The 15,366-nt window shown below is 46.4% G+C and overlaps 2 protein-coding genes across 10 annotated transcripts in view; both read right to left on the minus strand.

Moving 5' to 3' along the window:
* Nucleotides 1-1,542, minus strand: part of Alh (coiled coil domain containing protein Alhambra) — a 50,425-nt gene extending 48,883 nt beyond the window's left edge. For 3 of the 5 annotated variants that reach the window (XM_084594481.1, XM_084594484.1, XM_084594480.1), the window contains exon 1: nucleotides 1,213-1,542. In XM_084594481.1, the coding sequence (XP_084450607.1) occupies nucleotides 1,213-1,321 (109 nt within the window). In that variant the 5' untranslated portion in view covers nucleotides 1,322-1,542. The remainder of the gene's footprint in view (nucleotides 1-1,212) is intronic. The other 2 variants (XM_084594482.1, XM_084594483.1) reach the window with 2 other exon arrangements.
* A 6,029-nt stretch (nucleotides 1,543-7,571) lies between these two features.
* The window catches only part of mtgo (miles to go), a 73,701-nt gene continuing 65,906 nt past the window's right edge, over nucleotides 7,572-15,366 (minus strand). For all 5 annotated transcript variants that reach the window (XM_084594488.1, XM_084594487.1, XM_084594486.1 and 2 more), the window contains 3 exons: nucleotides 14,852-14,979; nucleotides 13,120-13,449; nucleotides 7,572-10,555 (listed from right to left, as the gene is read on the minus strand). In XM_084594488.1, coding sequence (XP_084450614.1) covers nucleotides 13,129-13,449; nucleotides 14,852-14,979 — 449 coding nt within the window. In that variant the 3' untranslated portion in view covers nucleotides 7,572-10,555; nucleotides 13,120-13,128. The remainder of the gene's footprint in view (nucleotides 10,556-13,119; nucleotides 13,450-14,851; nucleotides 14,980-15,366) is intronic.

A 15,366-nucleotide genomic window follows, 5' to 3' on the forward strand; every position in this document is an offset into this window, starting at 1 on the left:
AACCCGAAATCCTACCAACTACTGCAAGTGCCACCAACTACACGAATGCAAAAGATCTAAAGAACATTTTGAAGGAATTACATCCAGCAGGACCGTACTATTCGATGTCACGGAAAGGGTTACAGGTGCACTGCTGCAGGTGTTACCTGGACACACCTGGAGTCAAAAGTAAATGGAGCACTGAAGGTCAAGTTTTCTCTGCACACATGGCCGTTTCAACAGATATTTGGTAGCATCTTGCATAGACAGAGATAATATCATATGATACATAACGCCCTCTGGGTATTTTGGATGCCCCTTTTCGGCACGCATTGCGCAGGCAAAGCTTGAACGTCGAACTGCGTACCAAAGACTTTTACAGGCAGAATAAAAACCATACGAGATTCCAAGGGGCCAAGAGCACGCACAACGTGAGACCACTGCCTAACTTACAACGCCATGGCCAACCAGAAACAGCGGACTACGCCGAAGACTACCCGGTGCCGATAGTGTTGCACCAGTGAAAGCTCCCAACCAGCTCAAGACAAGCGGTCGATTCGACGACAAACAGAGCAATAAATGCAGGGTAACTTGCAACCGGCATCGAAGATGCATGACGCCAGTTGCGTCCGCCTGCCATCAAGTCAGCAAGAAGTGTCAAAAGCAGCGAAGTGAGCGGAACGGGAGCCGTTCAATCAAAGCAGATGAGCAGCTGAACGGCACGCTGCTGCACACGTCTCCCGCGCGTCGAGCGGATGTCTGGAGCACAGCGCGCGGCACGGTATTTCCTTTACCGTGAAACAGGAGACAGGTACGAAGGCTAGGGCAGGCGTTGCTGATTCTAAGCGTGGTAACAGAATAAACTAGACTCGGGGGTGCCAATAAGAAGGATGAGTATGACGCAGCCGCATCGACAGTCAAACCAATGTTGAGACCGCGATGCGAAAAGCAAACGCGCACAGCCCCTGACTGACGTTCTGCTCGCAGGCGCACAGATGCATTGGCGGAATAAAAGCGACCCAACGGCCCGCACTCCTTCCGCGGCCTGAACCTGACGCGTGCAGTTTCGCGGAGTTTATGGCGGCAACTGGACGTTCCTGACAATAGTTGAGGGCCGCAGCAGTCTTGCCGCCATAGTTAAGCGTGAAAAACGCGCAGTCGGCGTCAGCTCGACGTGCAGCCAAGCTGAGCGCCCAAACACAGAACCACCGCTCGGTAGAACTGGGTCTCTACCTTGGTGGACGGCCACGGTGCAGCCCTGGCCGTCGCAGTACACCAGTGGGTTCTCGGCCCAGCCGCGCTCGTCGGAGCAGACGCAGCAGCCGCCCACCATTTCCTTCATGGTGCCGCCGCCGCGCCGGTCGGGGCCCGTACGATCGCTTAGGGAGGCCGATCAGTCGTCCTCTTCATCGCTGCTGATCCATTCATCGAGGAACTCTTCACGGTGGGTCCTCCGGGACCAACCGTTCGCCAAAGGCATGCACTCACCGCCACCACCTCGCAACCGAAGCGCTTCTGCTTATTTTGTTTTGCACACACGCTTTCATTAGGACGGCGCAGGTGGCCAGTCGAGTATCGGACTCATGCCGACGTGAGCTCAAGTTGAAGTGCGCTCGTGCAGCGCCTACAATAGGGACACGATCGGGATCTACGCGTATACGTCCTCCGCGTAGCCCGTCGTTCAATTGACAGTTTTAATTCCAGTGTGATTTTATGAGACATATCAAACTTTGCGGTTTCCTCGGACAGTAATCAATATCTATTTAAAACATATCCTAACAAACGAGCAAGCTAGCTTTACCGTTTTTGCGCGCAAAACAAACGATGATTTATTTTATTTTGGTTAATGGGATTTAACGTCCCAAAGTGACTCAGGCTTTGAGAGACACCGTAGTGGAGGGCTCCGGAATTTCGACCACCTGGGCCTGGTTCTTTAATGTGCACTGTCGAAAAACGGCTGCCGCGGCCTGGATTCAATCCCGCATTCTTGGGCACAGCAGTCGAGCGCCCATTTGAGTGCTTCAGGAAGATTGTTTACTTTTTAAGGCGAAAGCCTTCAATCATGCTGGCGGACACGATAGTAGGGCCATTTTAAGGCGAAAGCCTGTATTGCCTCATCGTTGTCGTCAGCAAGTGTCACGCTTTTGCGGCGGCTCTGATTGGTCGAGACGGGATGACGTCATGGAGGTCTCGACCAATCACAGAGCACCACCACTGTATGCGCGAATGCGTGCCTTATTTGGACACACCTCCGCCGGGGTGGTGCAACGTGTTAAGACGCCCGACTACTGTGGCGGAGTACCCGGGTTCGAACCCGACCTCGGCGGCTGCATTTCGATGGAAGCGAAACGAAGAGGCGTCCGTGTGCTGTGCGATGTCAGCGCACGTTAAGATCCACAAAATTACTCCGAAGCCCTCCACTACGGCTCCCCTTTCTCTCCACTTTCACTCCCACCTCCCTCCCTTCCCTTACGGCGCGGTTGAGCTGTCCACAGAAAACAAGTGAGACAGTTACCGCGCCTTTCCCTTCCTATAAATCAATGTTTTTTTTTATTTGGACACATGGCAATCAGTTATCAAGAATTAACGGCTAATCAATTCTCATTTACTAATTAATTATACTGATTAAGTAATTTAATTACTAATTCGTTAACCGCTAATTAGTTACCGTTGCGTAATTGATAAATTAATTACTAATCAATGCCGCGCACCCGGTAAAATCAACCACACAACAGTAAACGTAGAACTGCGAAGATACAAGGAGCGCGATCTTGTCGCTGCTAAGCAAAATTCACTGAATAAATGCACTCGCAGAATGTGGAAAAGTAGTCGCTCGCTTTACTCGTAGCAGCATTCATCGCTACATGCGCAACAGTAGCGTAGCAGAACCATAGCAGAATGCAGCACTCAGGATTTCGCCTTTCATAGTCGCCAAAGTGTCCTCGAATTTTTTTTTAACCTACACCACCTACACCAGTGCAGCAAAAATCCATTGTAGATATAGGAGATTTGCTACACTTGTGTAGCTGGTCTTAAACAAATAGCCCTAGTATCCGTCCGTAACACTTTAGTTTGTGTAGTATGTCGTACCTAGAAATAAATGATGACGTCATCATGTGGTGTCGAAATGAGTGTGCATATGACGTCATCGCATAGTGACAGCATGGCCAGATGTGACGCCATATTCGAACATGTCTAATAACCAGAAAAGACGTAATGATGACGTCACATCCGCCCATGACGTCACTACTAGTGATGACGTCGCCAGACGATTCACGCATAAGACGAGCGTCTGCAAAATTTCGGGGAAATCATCGACCATTATAAATTGGGACGTAGACTGGTACCTCGGCCAGATGTTAGCCTAAATAATAGAGAAGCTGTCACGTGGAGGCGGCCACAAACTAATACCTTCATGAACCCGGTACTTAGGGACAATGATCAGTGCACACACTGTGGAGCGAGAGGGACCCTCGACCATATAATTTGGGAGTGCCCACAGTACCCGAGGATAGGACAAAATATAAAAATTATGAGTTACTTTAGCGACTAAAGTAGTGAAAGGCGAAAGCCTGAGGTCTCTTCTAGCGTTCCTGCCATCTGCAATCCCACACTTAAACGCGCGCCAATTAATGGCGTACCATCCACGCACACTTGTCGGAGAAAGTGTGACAGATACTAGGCACTATACAGATACTGCGCCTTTCCTCCAGAAATCTCATCTTCTCGAGCGTCCCTGCCATCTGCTATCCCACATTACAAGCGCCAAGGAACGCCACGCGACAGCCGCCGCAAAATTCGGTGGCTGGATAGCCCCTGCCGCAAGCGGCGTTACCTACCAGTCCCAGTCCCGTAGAGCCAGGAACAGCCACCTTTCACAGAGCGTGTGTTCAAGTGTGGCATTGTAGATAGAAGGAACGCTTCCCGCCTCGGCCAATCAGAACGCCTCAAAAGTGGGACACACTTTGTTGGTTGGTTGGTTCATAGGAAGGGAAAGGCGCAGTATCTGTCACACTTGATCTGTGGACACCTGAACCGCGCCGTAAGGGAAGGGATGAGGGTGGGAGTGAAAGTGGATAGAGAGAAAGGGGGGCCGTAGTGGAGGGCTACGGAGTAATTTCGACCACCTGGGGATCTTTAACGTATCTTTAACGTGCGCTGACATCACACACTTTGTCCACGACAGCATCGCCTTAAAAGTAGAGAAGCCTGAGATACCCTGCTGTGAAGCGCGGAGCCTGCGATCCAGCTACGCACCGTCCATCTGGCGGAAGAGGCCGCAACAAGCCAAGGGTTACCTGCCCTCTAGGCCTCAGGTCATCCTCATGAATAAAGGTTTATGAATGAATGAATGCCAGCCTCTCATCCGCGGGCGCACGACTCGTCTTCCTCGGCGTGCGTGCCGGGGGCGAGGAAGAGGACGCCCATTTCCGGTGGAAATTATTCTAAGCCAATGATTGTAATGGTGTCATTTGTCATGCAGGTGCCTTCGTTTAGGGAGAGGCCATAGAGAAGCTTCAGAGATTAACATCCTTTTACTGCTGAACTTCGTACATGCAAGCCAGAACTCTCTGGCACAGAACTGGCTGGCCTTCGAAAGCATAGTAAAAAAAAAAATTCATTTCGGAGAAAGTTTACCAACCAACCACGCCGGGCGTTCGATCCACGCGTCCGAGCGACACTAATTTGGCATATAGAAACAGACAATACAGCAGGCATCAGCGGCGTTTCAAATTGGTTTACAAGAAAGAAAAGGCATTGCTTTATCTGTCACAATTCTCTTTAACCTAAAAAAAAAAACTGATTTATTTATAGGAAGGGAAAGGCGCGGTAACTATCTCGCTTGTTTTCTGTGGACACCGCAACCGCGCCGTAAGGGAAGGGAGGAAGGTGGGAGAGAAAGTGGAAAGAGAGAAAGAGGAGCCGTAGTGGAGGGCTATGGAATAATTTCGACCACCTGGGGATCTTTAACGTGCACTGACATCGCACAGCACACGGATGCCTTCGTTTCGCCTCCCTCGAAACGCAGCCGCCGAGGTCGGGTTCGAACTCGGGTGCTCCGGCACAGTGGTCTGGCGTTTTACCACTGCACCACCCCGGCGGGGCTCTCTTTAACCTTTTCTGACTGAGCTGTAAGGAATAGGAGGAAGGTGGGAGTGAAAAAAGAGAAAGGGGTGCTGTAGTAGAGGACTTCGGACACACGGTACAACAGATGCTTAGTTTGTACGTCTTATTGCACTTGAGGGGTCCAAAGTGCCCCCTAGAAGTTTTGAACGCTTTGCAGAACAATCGAACGTTTCTTCGCATGGACAGCTAGGGAGATGAGTAGTACGGTTTATTATATGGTTAGGTTTATTGGGTTTACATCCCAAGGCAACTCAGGTTATGACGGACATCGTAGTGGAGGGCTCCGGAAATTTAGACCATCTGTGGTTCGTTAATGTGCACCGACACCGCACAGCACCCGGACGCCACTGTTTTGCCTTCATCGAGACCCATCCCACCCTCCGTCGATTTATTATATATTCCTGTCAATTGTTCACTGATAACGCGCAGCACCCAGACGCCACTTCGTTTTGCCTCCATCGAAACCCATCCCACCCTCCATCAGTTTATTATACATTCCTGTCAATTGTTCATTTTCAGCGCTTTTGTTAACCCCAGTGCTGAACCATACAATCCGTACAATCCATACGAACAAAAATGATATGGTCCTTCTTGAGCGTTTGCAATGCTTCCCTGCAGGCATGCATGGCTTTCAGCACACTGTTGCACATCTGTACTTTGGGTCTGACTTCATCTGACAATTAGTTTCTCATTTTCTACACACTGCACTCAGATTCTTCAGTACTTTCCTCATAACTTGGTTATGAGGAAAGGAAAGGCACAGATAACTGTCTCACACTCCATAAACGTCAATCCAAAACCACATCAGTTAAATACATAAAATGGAAATTGTTCTAGCGGAGCATTGTTTCATCCAGACGAAAATACATGTGTGTGCCACAAGTGTTCTGTCCAAATGCGGCATTTATGGAATTGCGCACTGGTCCAACAACACGCCTGCTACACCTTGGGATCAAATGTATGAAGTGTCCGTTCAGTTTAATCTCCATTAAACCATAACATCTGGGGCCAAATTATGCAACTTTTCACACAACAAAAAACGCAGCAAACCAATTAGTCCCCCTCCTACTGGTCAACACGACCAATGGCCGACAGCGATCAACCAATAAGAGTGGGTCTAATTGATCAGTTTGTAGCAATTTTTGTTTTGTTTAAAATTTTAACATCCCAGAGTGATTCATGCTATGAGGGACAGTGTAGTAAAGAACGCCAGGTTTTTTCGACCTGCTAGGGTCTTTTAACGAGCTTCCATCAAAATGCAGTTCTCATCATGTGATCATTACTTAATTAGGCCCCAGTAGTACATATGTATCCATCACTACTTTTGCTCGCGACTGTACATACAATGCTATCTGCATGACTGTTTCATACCCTTTACATTGCAACCGGTTAGGTTTTTATTCAGTTAGCATATTAATGGCTGAATGCTTTCGAGACAATCGCGTGTTCTGTGTGGGCATAACGAGTTTTTTTTGTCATGCCTCTATACAACTCCAGCAACAGCTGTTCTGTCATGACTGAGCATATCTGCCAACATTTATGGAATGGAAAGGAGGCAGTTATTGTACTACTTCCTTATAGATGCCCCAAACCACCCTTTTGTAAATGATCGCATATGGGAGGCGAGGAATTCACAGTCTGGCTTTCTGCGCGAGTTCCGATACTACCAACACCATATATTATGCTTGGACTTCGAGGAACTGACAATTAGCTGACACCATTCACATTCTGCCACCTCAGTGTGGATTGAACTGATGGCCTCTGGCAGCAGATGAGTGCCCTAACTACTATGGCGGGCAAACAGCCGGATACTCCCAAGTCTGCTTGCAATGTCAGATTTCCAAAAAACACTCCAATTCTAAGACGGACATTAATAAGAAAAAAACGATACAGTAACTGCATGCCTCAGCAGACATGTCCCTCAACCACGACGAGGGAAGGAAAGGAGGTAGAGAAAGAATCACCATAATAGAGGACTCCAAAATAATTTTGACCACCTTGCATCATCACACAGCAAATGGGTGCATATAGCATTTCTGCCTCCATCAACACTACTGCCCCTGTGCTGTGATTGAAATGTGTCCTGGGCCACTGTTGCAAACCATACAGGTGAGAATGCAAGTGGGCCGACTTATTCAGCAAATGGGGAGGCCATTAGCATCTTGAATTTTCAAACAGCAAACCTCTTTTTTGCATACTGCAATTTTACTTGCAGTGATAAACCCAACAAAACTGCTGCAGCCCTTTCCACTAGAGCTATTTGCAAATAGGTGTGGTCATGACAGCACTCACAGCTATTAAAACTAGGGATTTAGTTGATAAAATTTACTTCCTTTCAGTTCCACCTCAAATATGAATTCTAGACTTAGAGTTAGGACATTCACTTGTTTTCCTAAATTTCCTCTCAAAACCAAGGTGACACAGCCCATGACGCATCTAGCACCATAGGGATTAGACTTGCAAACGAGTGTTGCGTGTACATTTATTCATTTAGCAATATACAGATATGATACAAGAGCAAAAAGAAAATTAGTTGTGAGCAAAACAATGTGTACAGGAAGGAACAGTTACAGCAAACACTACCTGATGGAAGAATGCACACTGTACCTTGAAACTTCGCTGTTTTTCCAAGAAAACTCGTCAGTAACAGAACGCACGAGTAACAAGAAATGCGTGTAAAACATCTGAGGAGCTTATGTATATTATATATACGACGCATCTTGTATACGACGCATATATATATATATATATATATGTATACATATATATATTATAGACAAGTAATACTACTGTATATTTAAGAAAATAAAATTTTTTCTGTTAATAAACCCATAGATATGTAAAAACTTCAGCGCACGGCTAAAACAATGTGGACTGGTCACATGCATGTCAAAAATACCTCATGCTCATCTGCTCACTTTCATATTTCATCATTCACATTTGCACTAATTCTCACGAATAATGCAATGCAGCAGCATCAGAGAGGAGGGGAAAAAAACTCTGAAATACTGCAGTTAAGCTCGGAGCAACCAAAGAAATGCCCAGAACAACAAAGACCTGGACAGGCGACTAAATGCTTTTATCCTCCAAGGAGTATCGTAAAGTCCCGCTTTTCCACTCCCAGAGTAGCCAATTTGCCGAAGCCAACATTGCACCTGGAATAACAGTGAGGAAGAGTGGAAACACTCCCACCCGTTTCTGGCACACTCCCAATCACTCCATATCACATACAAACCAAACTGGGCCTCAGCACCTTTTGTTTTGATTACAGCTTGCCGACATGTCAGCCACAGTTCGCACTAATCGCAGCACTCTCATATCAATGCCAAACCTGATCACCAGTCAAGTCTCTCAGCAACAAGAGGCAAGAAAGGAAAATTGGGGGCTGACTGGCTAGCTTGCTAACAGCTTTCTTCGGTAACTTACTTGCACAGTGTGCATGTTCAAATGCAAAATTGCAACCACTAATGTGGTTGAGGCCAGCTCATCGCGAACTCAGCATAAAGTCACTAGCTATGACATTAAGCAGGAAAAAAGGGATATGGAAGACTACACAGACAGCTACAAGCTAAGCAAGGCATTCAAAATCTTACAAATAAGCCTTTTTTTCCCTTACGCTGTGGCAAAACAGACAATTACAAATAACATAGTCATGTTGTAGGTATGCAAAACAAAGAAAAAAACATACATAAGGTCATATCTGGCTTCAAGCCAAAGGCTTGCACTGAGCTAAAACCCAGTGACAAAACGCATAATGCCATAAAATTAAAAAGGACCCACAAGTGGTAACAAAATAAAACTGCAGCGTATATATGGAGTGCAAAAGGTTGCTGCTGGCTTAATGCTAACTGCGTAGCAGAGAAGCTGTTATACTCAAGGCCCGTGCTCAGAAATGCAAGTTGCTGTGTAAAAAAGTGATGGCCATAAAATAAAAGTAAAAGAGAAACAACAATGCAAGTAAGTACACCCCCCAACAAAGTTTTATACATTTGTAAAACCAGGCTTACAAATGATGCAAACACACACTTACACACAGCCAGTTTCAAAATACAAGTACAACGAATTACTTCAGAGTCAAGACCCGAATGTGGCACCGGGACTGCTGCAACACACTTGACATTATTAGCACAAAAATGCAGCACACTGTATAACTAATTGCTATGTTTCCACACACTGGGTTGAAGCAAAGCTGCACTCAATAAGACAGTAATAGTAAAGTAACACAGCTGACAGGTTTGTTGATTGCCAGAAGATATTCTCAGCGATTTGTTCCAGGAACTGTGACATTGCAACAAACTAATAGGATAAACGTATCCCAGACCCAGTGCAAAAAAAAAAAAAAAAAAAAAAAAAAAAAAAAAGTGTACAATGTATACATGCCCGGTTAGCTCAGTATTGTAAGGTGCCAACCAAGGAACTGAAGAACAAGAAGTGAGTAGGTGATCCAAAAGGCTCGAGTATTGTTAAAGAAAAAGGAAAATGAGAAAATCATGTTTGAGAGATCCGGCACTGGCTGAGCACATCTGGTCCTTTGCGAAGAATGGGAAGACAACTAGTATACGATGCAGTTATGTGACCAGACAAAAAGCAGTGCAAATTGCAAGTGTCTTGTGTGGGAAATCCCACCCTCAATGACGACAGAAATGTAAGAATGAGAAAACAAAGTGTGGGCTTGTCAGCACTGCTGCCAATGTACGATCTACAGTCAACCCCATCCCAGCGTTAAGATGCATGGCTAAACACCACAGTCCAATGACCTCTCCCTCACGCGTCAACTTTCGTAAAAACACAAAGGCAACAGAGATCGCAACAACATTTTTCCAGCTTCAAAAAGCAGCATTAATGTGCATATTTTAACATGCTTGGTATGTGCACCTTTGCACATGCTCACATGCAGCTAAGGGCCTCTGATCATGCAGGACATCACAGACACGCATACACACACTCATACATTCACACACATGTACATGCACAAACACACACTTAAAAGCCCACACAGCATCAAGCAGCAGACAGACAGAGGTCGTGACATTGAGTGCCAAGAGAGGCAGACAACATTGCACTGTGCCCCTTTCCCCATTTTTTTTCTCACAGAAATAGTGCGCAGAACAGAACAGCCACATTGGACCACAAGCAGGCTTCAGAGATTGCCTCACAACAAGAGTGCAGGGAAACAAGTGCATCGTCTACAGCTTCTAGACCCTGAATGTGAAGCTTCAAAGGCGCGTGATGCTTCCCGAGAGCACGACGAAATGGCAGCACTCCAACGGTAGGGCACCGCGTCTACGATGAGTTCATGCACAGAGTCCGGTCAAGGGGGGTCGATGAAAAGCTCCACGCACAGTTTGGCCCATGTTTACAGATTGCTTCCGCAGCTGGTGTCAAAGGCAAGCTTTTCTTCGGTGCACCATGACAATGAATCATCAGTGCAGAGTTCCAAGCCTTGAACCTACACGAAACAGAAAAAAAAATCTCTTGAGGCTTAGTAAAGCCCAGTTCATAAAATGCCGAAGAACAATATGTGGCAGGTCTGAACAGCCACTTGTGCCTGCACAAAATCTACCTGGAGCCTGAAAGGAGCAAAAAAAAAGAAAAGAAAAAAAAAAAAAAACATTTTAAATTTTTTAAATTTAAGGAATTGAAAAAAAAAAAAAGCGGACATATTACATCCCATTGAGAATGTGAAAGCATTACAAGCTAACGTGTGCTTGGCCTGCTTATGCTGCCACTGCTGCCTGCTGCATGCACTGAGCCTAAACAACTGTCAATACTACATCCTCAGTGACATGCTTTCACGGTTACCCTCTCTGCTTGCAGGGATTTCCCACTGCAGTACGTACAACCCAGAGAGGCTGCCAACTGCTGCCCAACACGTCATCGTGACCAGCATACCTGCAAACTAGGCTATGTCGTGGTCTTCTGATTTCCCACACCTTGTTGACCAAACCATGCATGGCCATGTCACGTGACCCCGTAATATCACCACTTCCGTCATCAACCACCAAATTTTGTGACTAACAAGGGGAGATTTTTCTACAACTTTTCTAAAATTTAGATTGACTTGGTGACATCACATAACCCTGCAACATGAATCACTGTCCGGACTAGTCAGCAAATTTTACGACTACCCACGCTATCTTTTTTCCATGATAACGGTACTGACTTGGCGGAGTGATGTGACCCTATGAGGTCATCACTGTCTCTACAAATTAGTAAATTTTATGAAAAGCCAAACAATTTTTTTTTTTAGTGCTCACACTAGGTTTCGAGTTTTTTTCATTGATGAGGCTTCTTATGCCCTCGCAAGAAAAAAATCAGAGAATGTTTAAGAGGGAACCCAAGCTGAAGCTTGCTCTGCATAGCTAGTGCCGGTTTTCTGATGCGGCAGACAAAAGCTGCCTTACGTGTACACACGGCTTCAGTCAATCTGCGTGAAAACGCGGTGCAGTACATGCCCGCTGTTGCGGAGACGCACGCTCAAAGGCAAGCACTCTTTGCTCTTTGAGGTTTCGCATTTTTGTATTCTTCGGTACCTGATACTTACAAAGAACCTTTTGGAAGAGAGAAATTAACGATTGTAATCACCAGCCTGACGAGTGTGTGCAACTTCACATTCTGAAAAACGAGCCATGACCACCATTTTCAATGCGGACATTTGCAGGTTCTCAGGAATTGGGAAAACATGAACAGGACATTGTTACCCCAGAGCAAGAGGAAAGAGAAGCTTTTTATAGAATTTGAAGTTTTTTGTTGCCTGTTGTGATGTCAAAGCAGTGACAACACTTCTGTTCCTGCTGTCCAGGGGAAGGAAAGGACAGTATTGTGTTTCAGATAATTCCCCGACGCATACCTGCACAACATCATCAGAGTGCTCGGCACCCTGGCTGAGGACCAGGTCGTTTGGAACCACGCATCGTTAACATCTAGCTCAGTGATTTTGGGCAGCAGCACCGTAGCAGCAAACTAACTTCCTTTGGCCAATGTTGGCGTGAATCAAAATGGAAGGTGGCATGTTTCGTGCACTTTTTGCCGGGAAGACTTTCCAAACCCCACCCAAGAAGACTATTCATTTATTTGACCACACCCTTCATCCTTCATAGCATTTTTGTGCCCTAAGGCAATAAACATCGCAAAAAAAAAAAGAATACTTGCACTATGGCGCTGGTACCATCCTGCGTGGATGACCCTAACTGAAGAGAGTGGTTAGTTGTGGGCGGCATTAATCCCTTCTGCTGACCTTCAATGGACGTTCTATAAAGTGGGCCCCAACCAAGTGAATGACTATAAAGAGAAGCCACTCCTTGCTCGTTTACTCACTCAGCGGCCGAATAACACCAAGACCTGACAAACGCCAGACAAATTCTATCATTTCTTCCAGATATGCTACAAGAGACAGAAGCCTGCTTGGAACACTCATCTTTAGAATTAACGAACTCAACAATATGTTTGTTTCACCTGAGGGGCTTCACTCGTGGATGTTTTCACAGTCAACTGTCGGCTCAACATCAGAAATGCGAGAACTTGGCAATTCACGTTTAAGCTGTAGAAAAAGATTTCAAAGTCATGTTTTTCTTTTAAAGTGCGCCACTGTTTAATCATTCTCATTTTCTTTTATTCCGTGAAATGCAGCAGTATTGAGAACTCTGCAAAAAATGGAGACAAACACTCACCGCGCATGTAAACAATGCTTGAACAGCATGGAACAGACTACACGGCAGTTCGCAATGCATACATTGTTCCGATTTCTCCACAGCGGGCCCTGGTGTACAGAGTGGCACTGTGACCCCTGGCCGCAGTTGCTTACCCTCAGCCTAGCAGACAATGCTCGCTCCAAAAGATTTTTGTGCAATGCTCTTACCCCTACTCCCTTTTTCATTCTGCTTTGCACAGCCAATGCAGTGCCAGCCAGTCGCCGGCCATTGGATGTTAAAAGATTAACTGGAAGGCTGCGTGCGATGAGAGATACAAAACACGACAGAGGCAACAAATAAAATGAATGGCAAATCTTCCCACCTTCTCTGGTCATTGTGTCCAGGAAACCAGCTCTTGCAGCAGCACGGCCACCAGCACAGCGGCCAAGGTGAAACCGCCAACCAGAAGCCCAGCCCAGTGCTGGTCTCCCAGCGTCCAGGAAGTGGTGCGAGCCGCAGCAGACTCACTGGCTGGCTCCGATGCAGGCACGGAGGGGGCACTCAACTGGAAGGAGGTGGCCGGCCCATACGGTCCACACAAGAGCTCTGGGCTCTGTGGGCAGTGGCGCACCGCAGCTACCCGTGCCCAGTGGAAGGCACCCCGTGGGACGAGATTGCTCAGAGTGCAGCTAGTGTCCCGGCCGCGGTACACCTGCGAGGTACAGACAACCCACGTGTCGCAACATTTGCCTTTGGCCTTTTTTTGCTGAAGACATCAGAAAAATTAAATGCACATACAGTTTGATATTGGCCAGGACCCATGTACACATTCGTTTTGGAGTGAATATTACGAATTTTTTTTACCCATAACATAACTGATCAGCACAATAAGCATTTTCGAAACTGTGTACACTTTTGATATGCAAGGACATTACACACAAAGAAGGCTCGAGTGCACTGAAGCTTTCTCGCACTCAATGTCCTTTTGCAAAAATGGTCAGAGGAAATTGGGGAAGCCAAGCTGACAGTCAACAATATTTGTTGAGTACAAGCTATTTGTGGAACTTTCCACTGCTAGTTTTAGTGACAACTCCACAGACATCTATTAGGTGTATTCGTGCGTCCCTGAGTGCCCAGCGCCAGGCCATATTCGCGTGAGAAATAAGCCCCCAGCTCAGTGTGTCATGCGTTAGCTCCCTCACCCCCGCTTGTGCCATCGTGCTTGATTTCAAATTGAGAGCAGAAGTGGCAGCTGCCGTCAGCACAGACAGAAAGCCTCCAACTGGCGCACGCTGCCATGTCAGTCCCGGAAAGTGTGCAGCACAGGTAAGGCGGGCACCATGCTCGCACCTGCCGGTGACTGATGCCACCCGTATACGGATGCTGAAGCCAGGACTTTGTTGCACGCACACCATGGTGCATTCACGAAGGAGGTACATTCAACAGAAGCGCGAAGCAAGTGTTCCACAAGCATTATTAGCTCGAGACAAATATTTAAGCTTTTAAACAGCAAAAAATTTCAGCAGAGCACTTAATACGTGCAGCAAGACCGCCCTGCTGCGATACTGCAATACCCTTGGTTCCCTGGAGGAAATTGGGGAAGCCAAGCTGACAGTCAACAATATTTGTTGAGTACAAGCTAGAGAGAGAGAGAGAGTCGCCCTCTCTAGAAAGAGTCTGTGAGAGAGCTCTTCTTTAGAGAGAGAAAGAGAGAGAGTAGAGACACACACACTCTATCTCTCATCACTAAATATCAATATCACTAACTATAGATCACTATACACCAGAACCCCACAGACATCCCGTAGTATCTCGTGGAAAGATCTCGCCCACATGATGTTCGCTATGCTTTCGAGGCTTTCACCTTAATATATGGATCGAATCAAATAAATATAGAACAATGGACTGCTCAGCCAAGTGTTCGAAATTATCGAATATCCGTACAAGCCTATTCAGCCCACACCGACACTGCATAACAATGATTCAAGAATTTTTTACCGGGTGTGCGAGGTCAAAAAGCTGGTTTGGAAAGAGTGGCATGCAAGAACCGTCTGCGCTTGCGACGTGCAATGTTTTGCACACATGAGCAGCTAAGTGGAGATTTAGCCACTTACCACAGAGAATTCAGAGCTGCCCGAGTGCTGTAGTTGCACTACGTAGCTGATTGGGTCATCACCTACAGGCTTCACCGGCTGCCACTCCAGCAGGACGCTGCTTTCACCCAATGAATTTGCACGCGGGGCTGAAAGAACAATGCAAACGCCTCTAATGAAGACACTTTCAAGGACCTCAAAATACTAATAAAATACTAATAAAGACTAACTGTGACAAGCAGCAGCACGGAGCCACTCTCAATGCACACACTGGGTATACAATTGTTGAAAGCAAAGTGCGACACACTCTTGCCAATGGCACTGAATAAACTCTCAGTTATGCCTGAAGGTGTCACTAGAACCAAAAAAAGGCCAGCATGTTCAACTTTATTTCACTATAACATACTGGTAAATAGCAAAACGTACACTGGAAATGCTAGGCAGCAGTCCCAACCTTAACATGTCGCATGTTGTTGGTGCAGATTTCTGCGGCACATGAAGTTCAGCTTTCCAGCACGACTTCCTGTCAGTTTTTT

Source organism: Amblyomma maculatum, chromosome 2, assembly GCF_055883805.1.
Source record: "Amblyomma maculatum isolate TAMU_Amacu chromosome 2, ASM5588380v1, whole genome shotgun sequence".
Classification (NCBI taxonomy): domain Eukaryota; kingdom Metazoa; phylum Arthropoda; class Arachnida; order Ixodida; family Ixodidae; genus Amblyomma; species Amblyomma maculatum.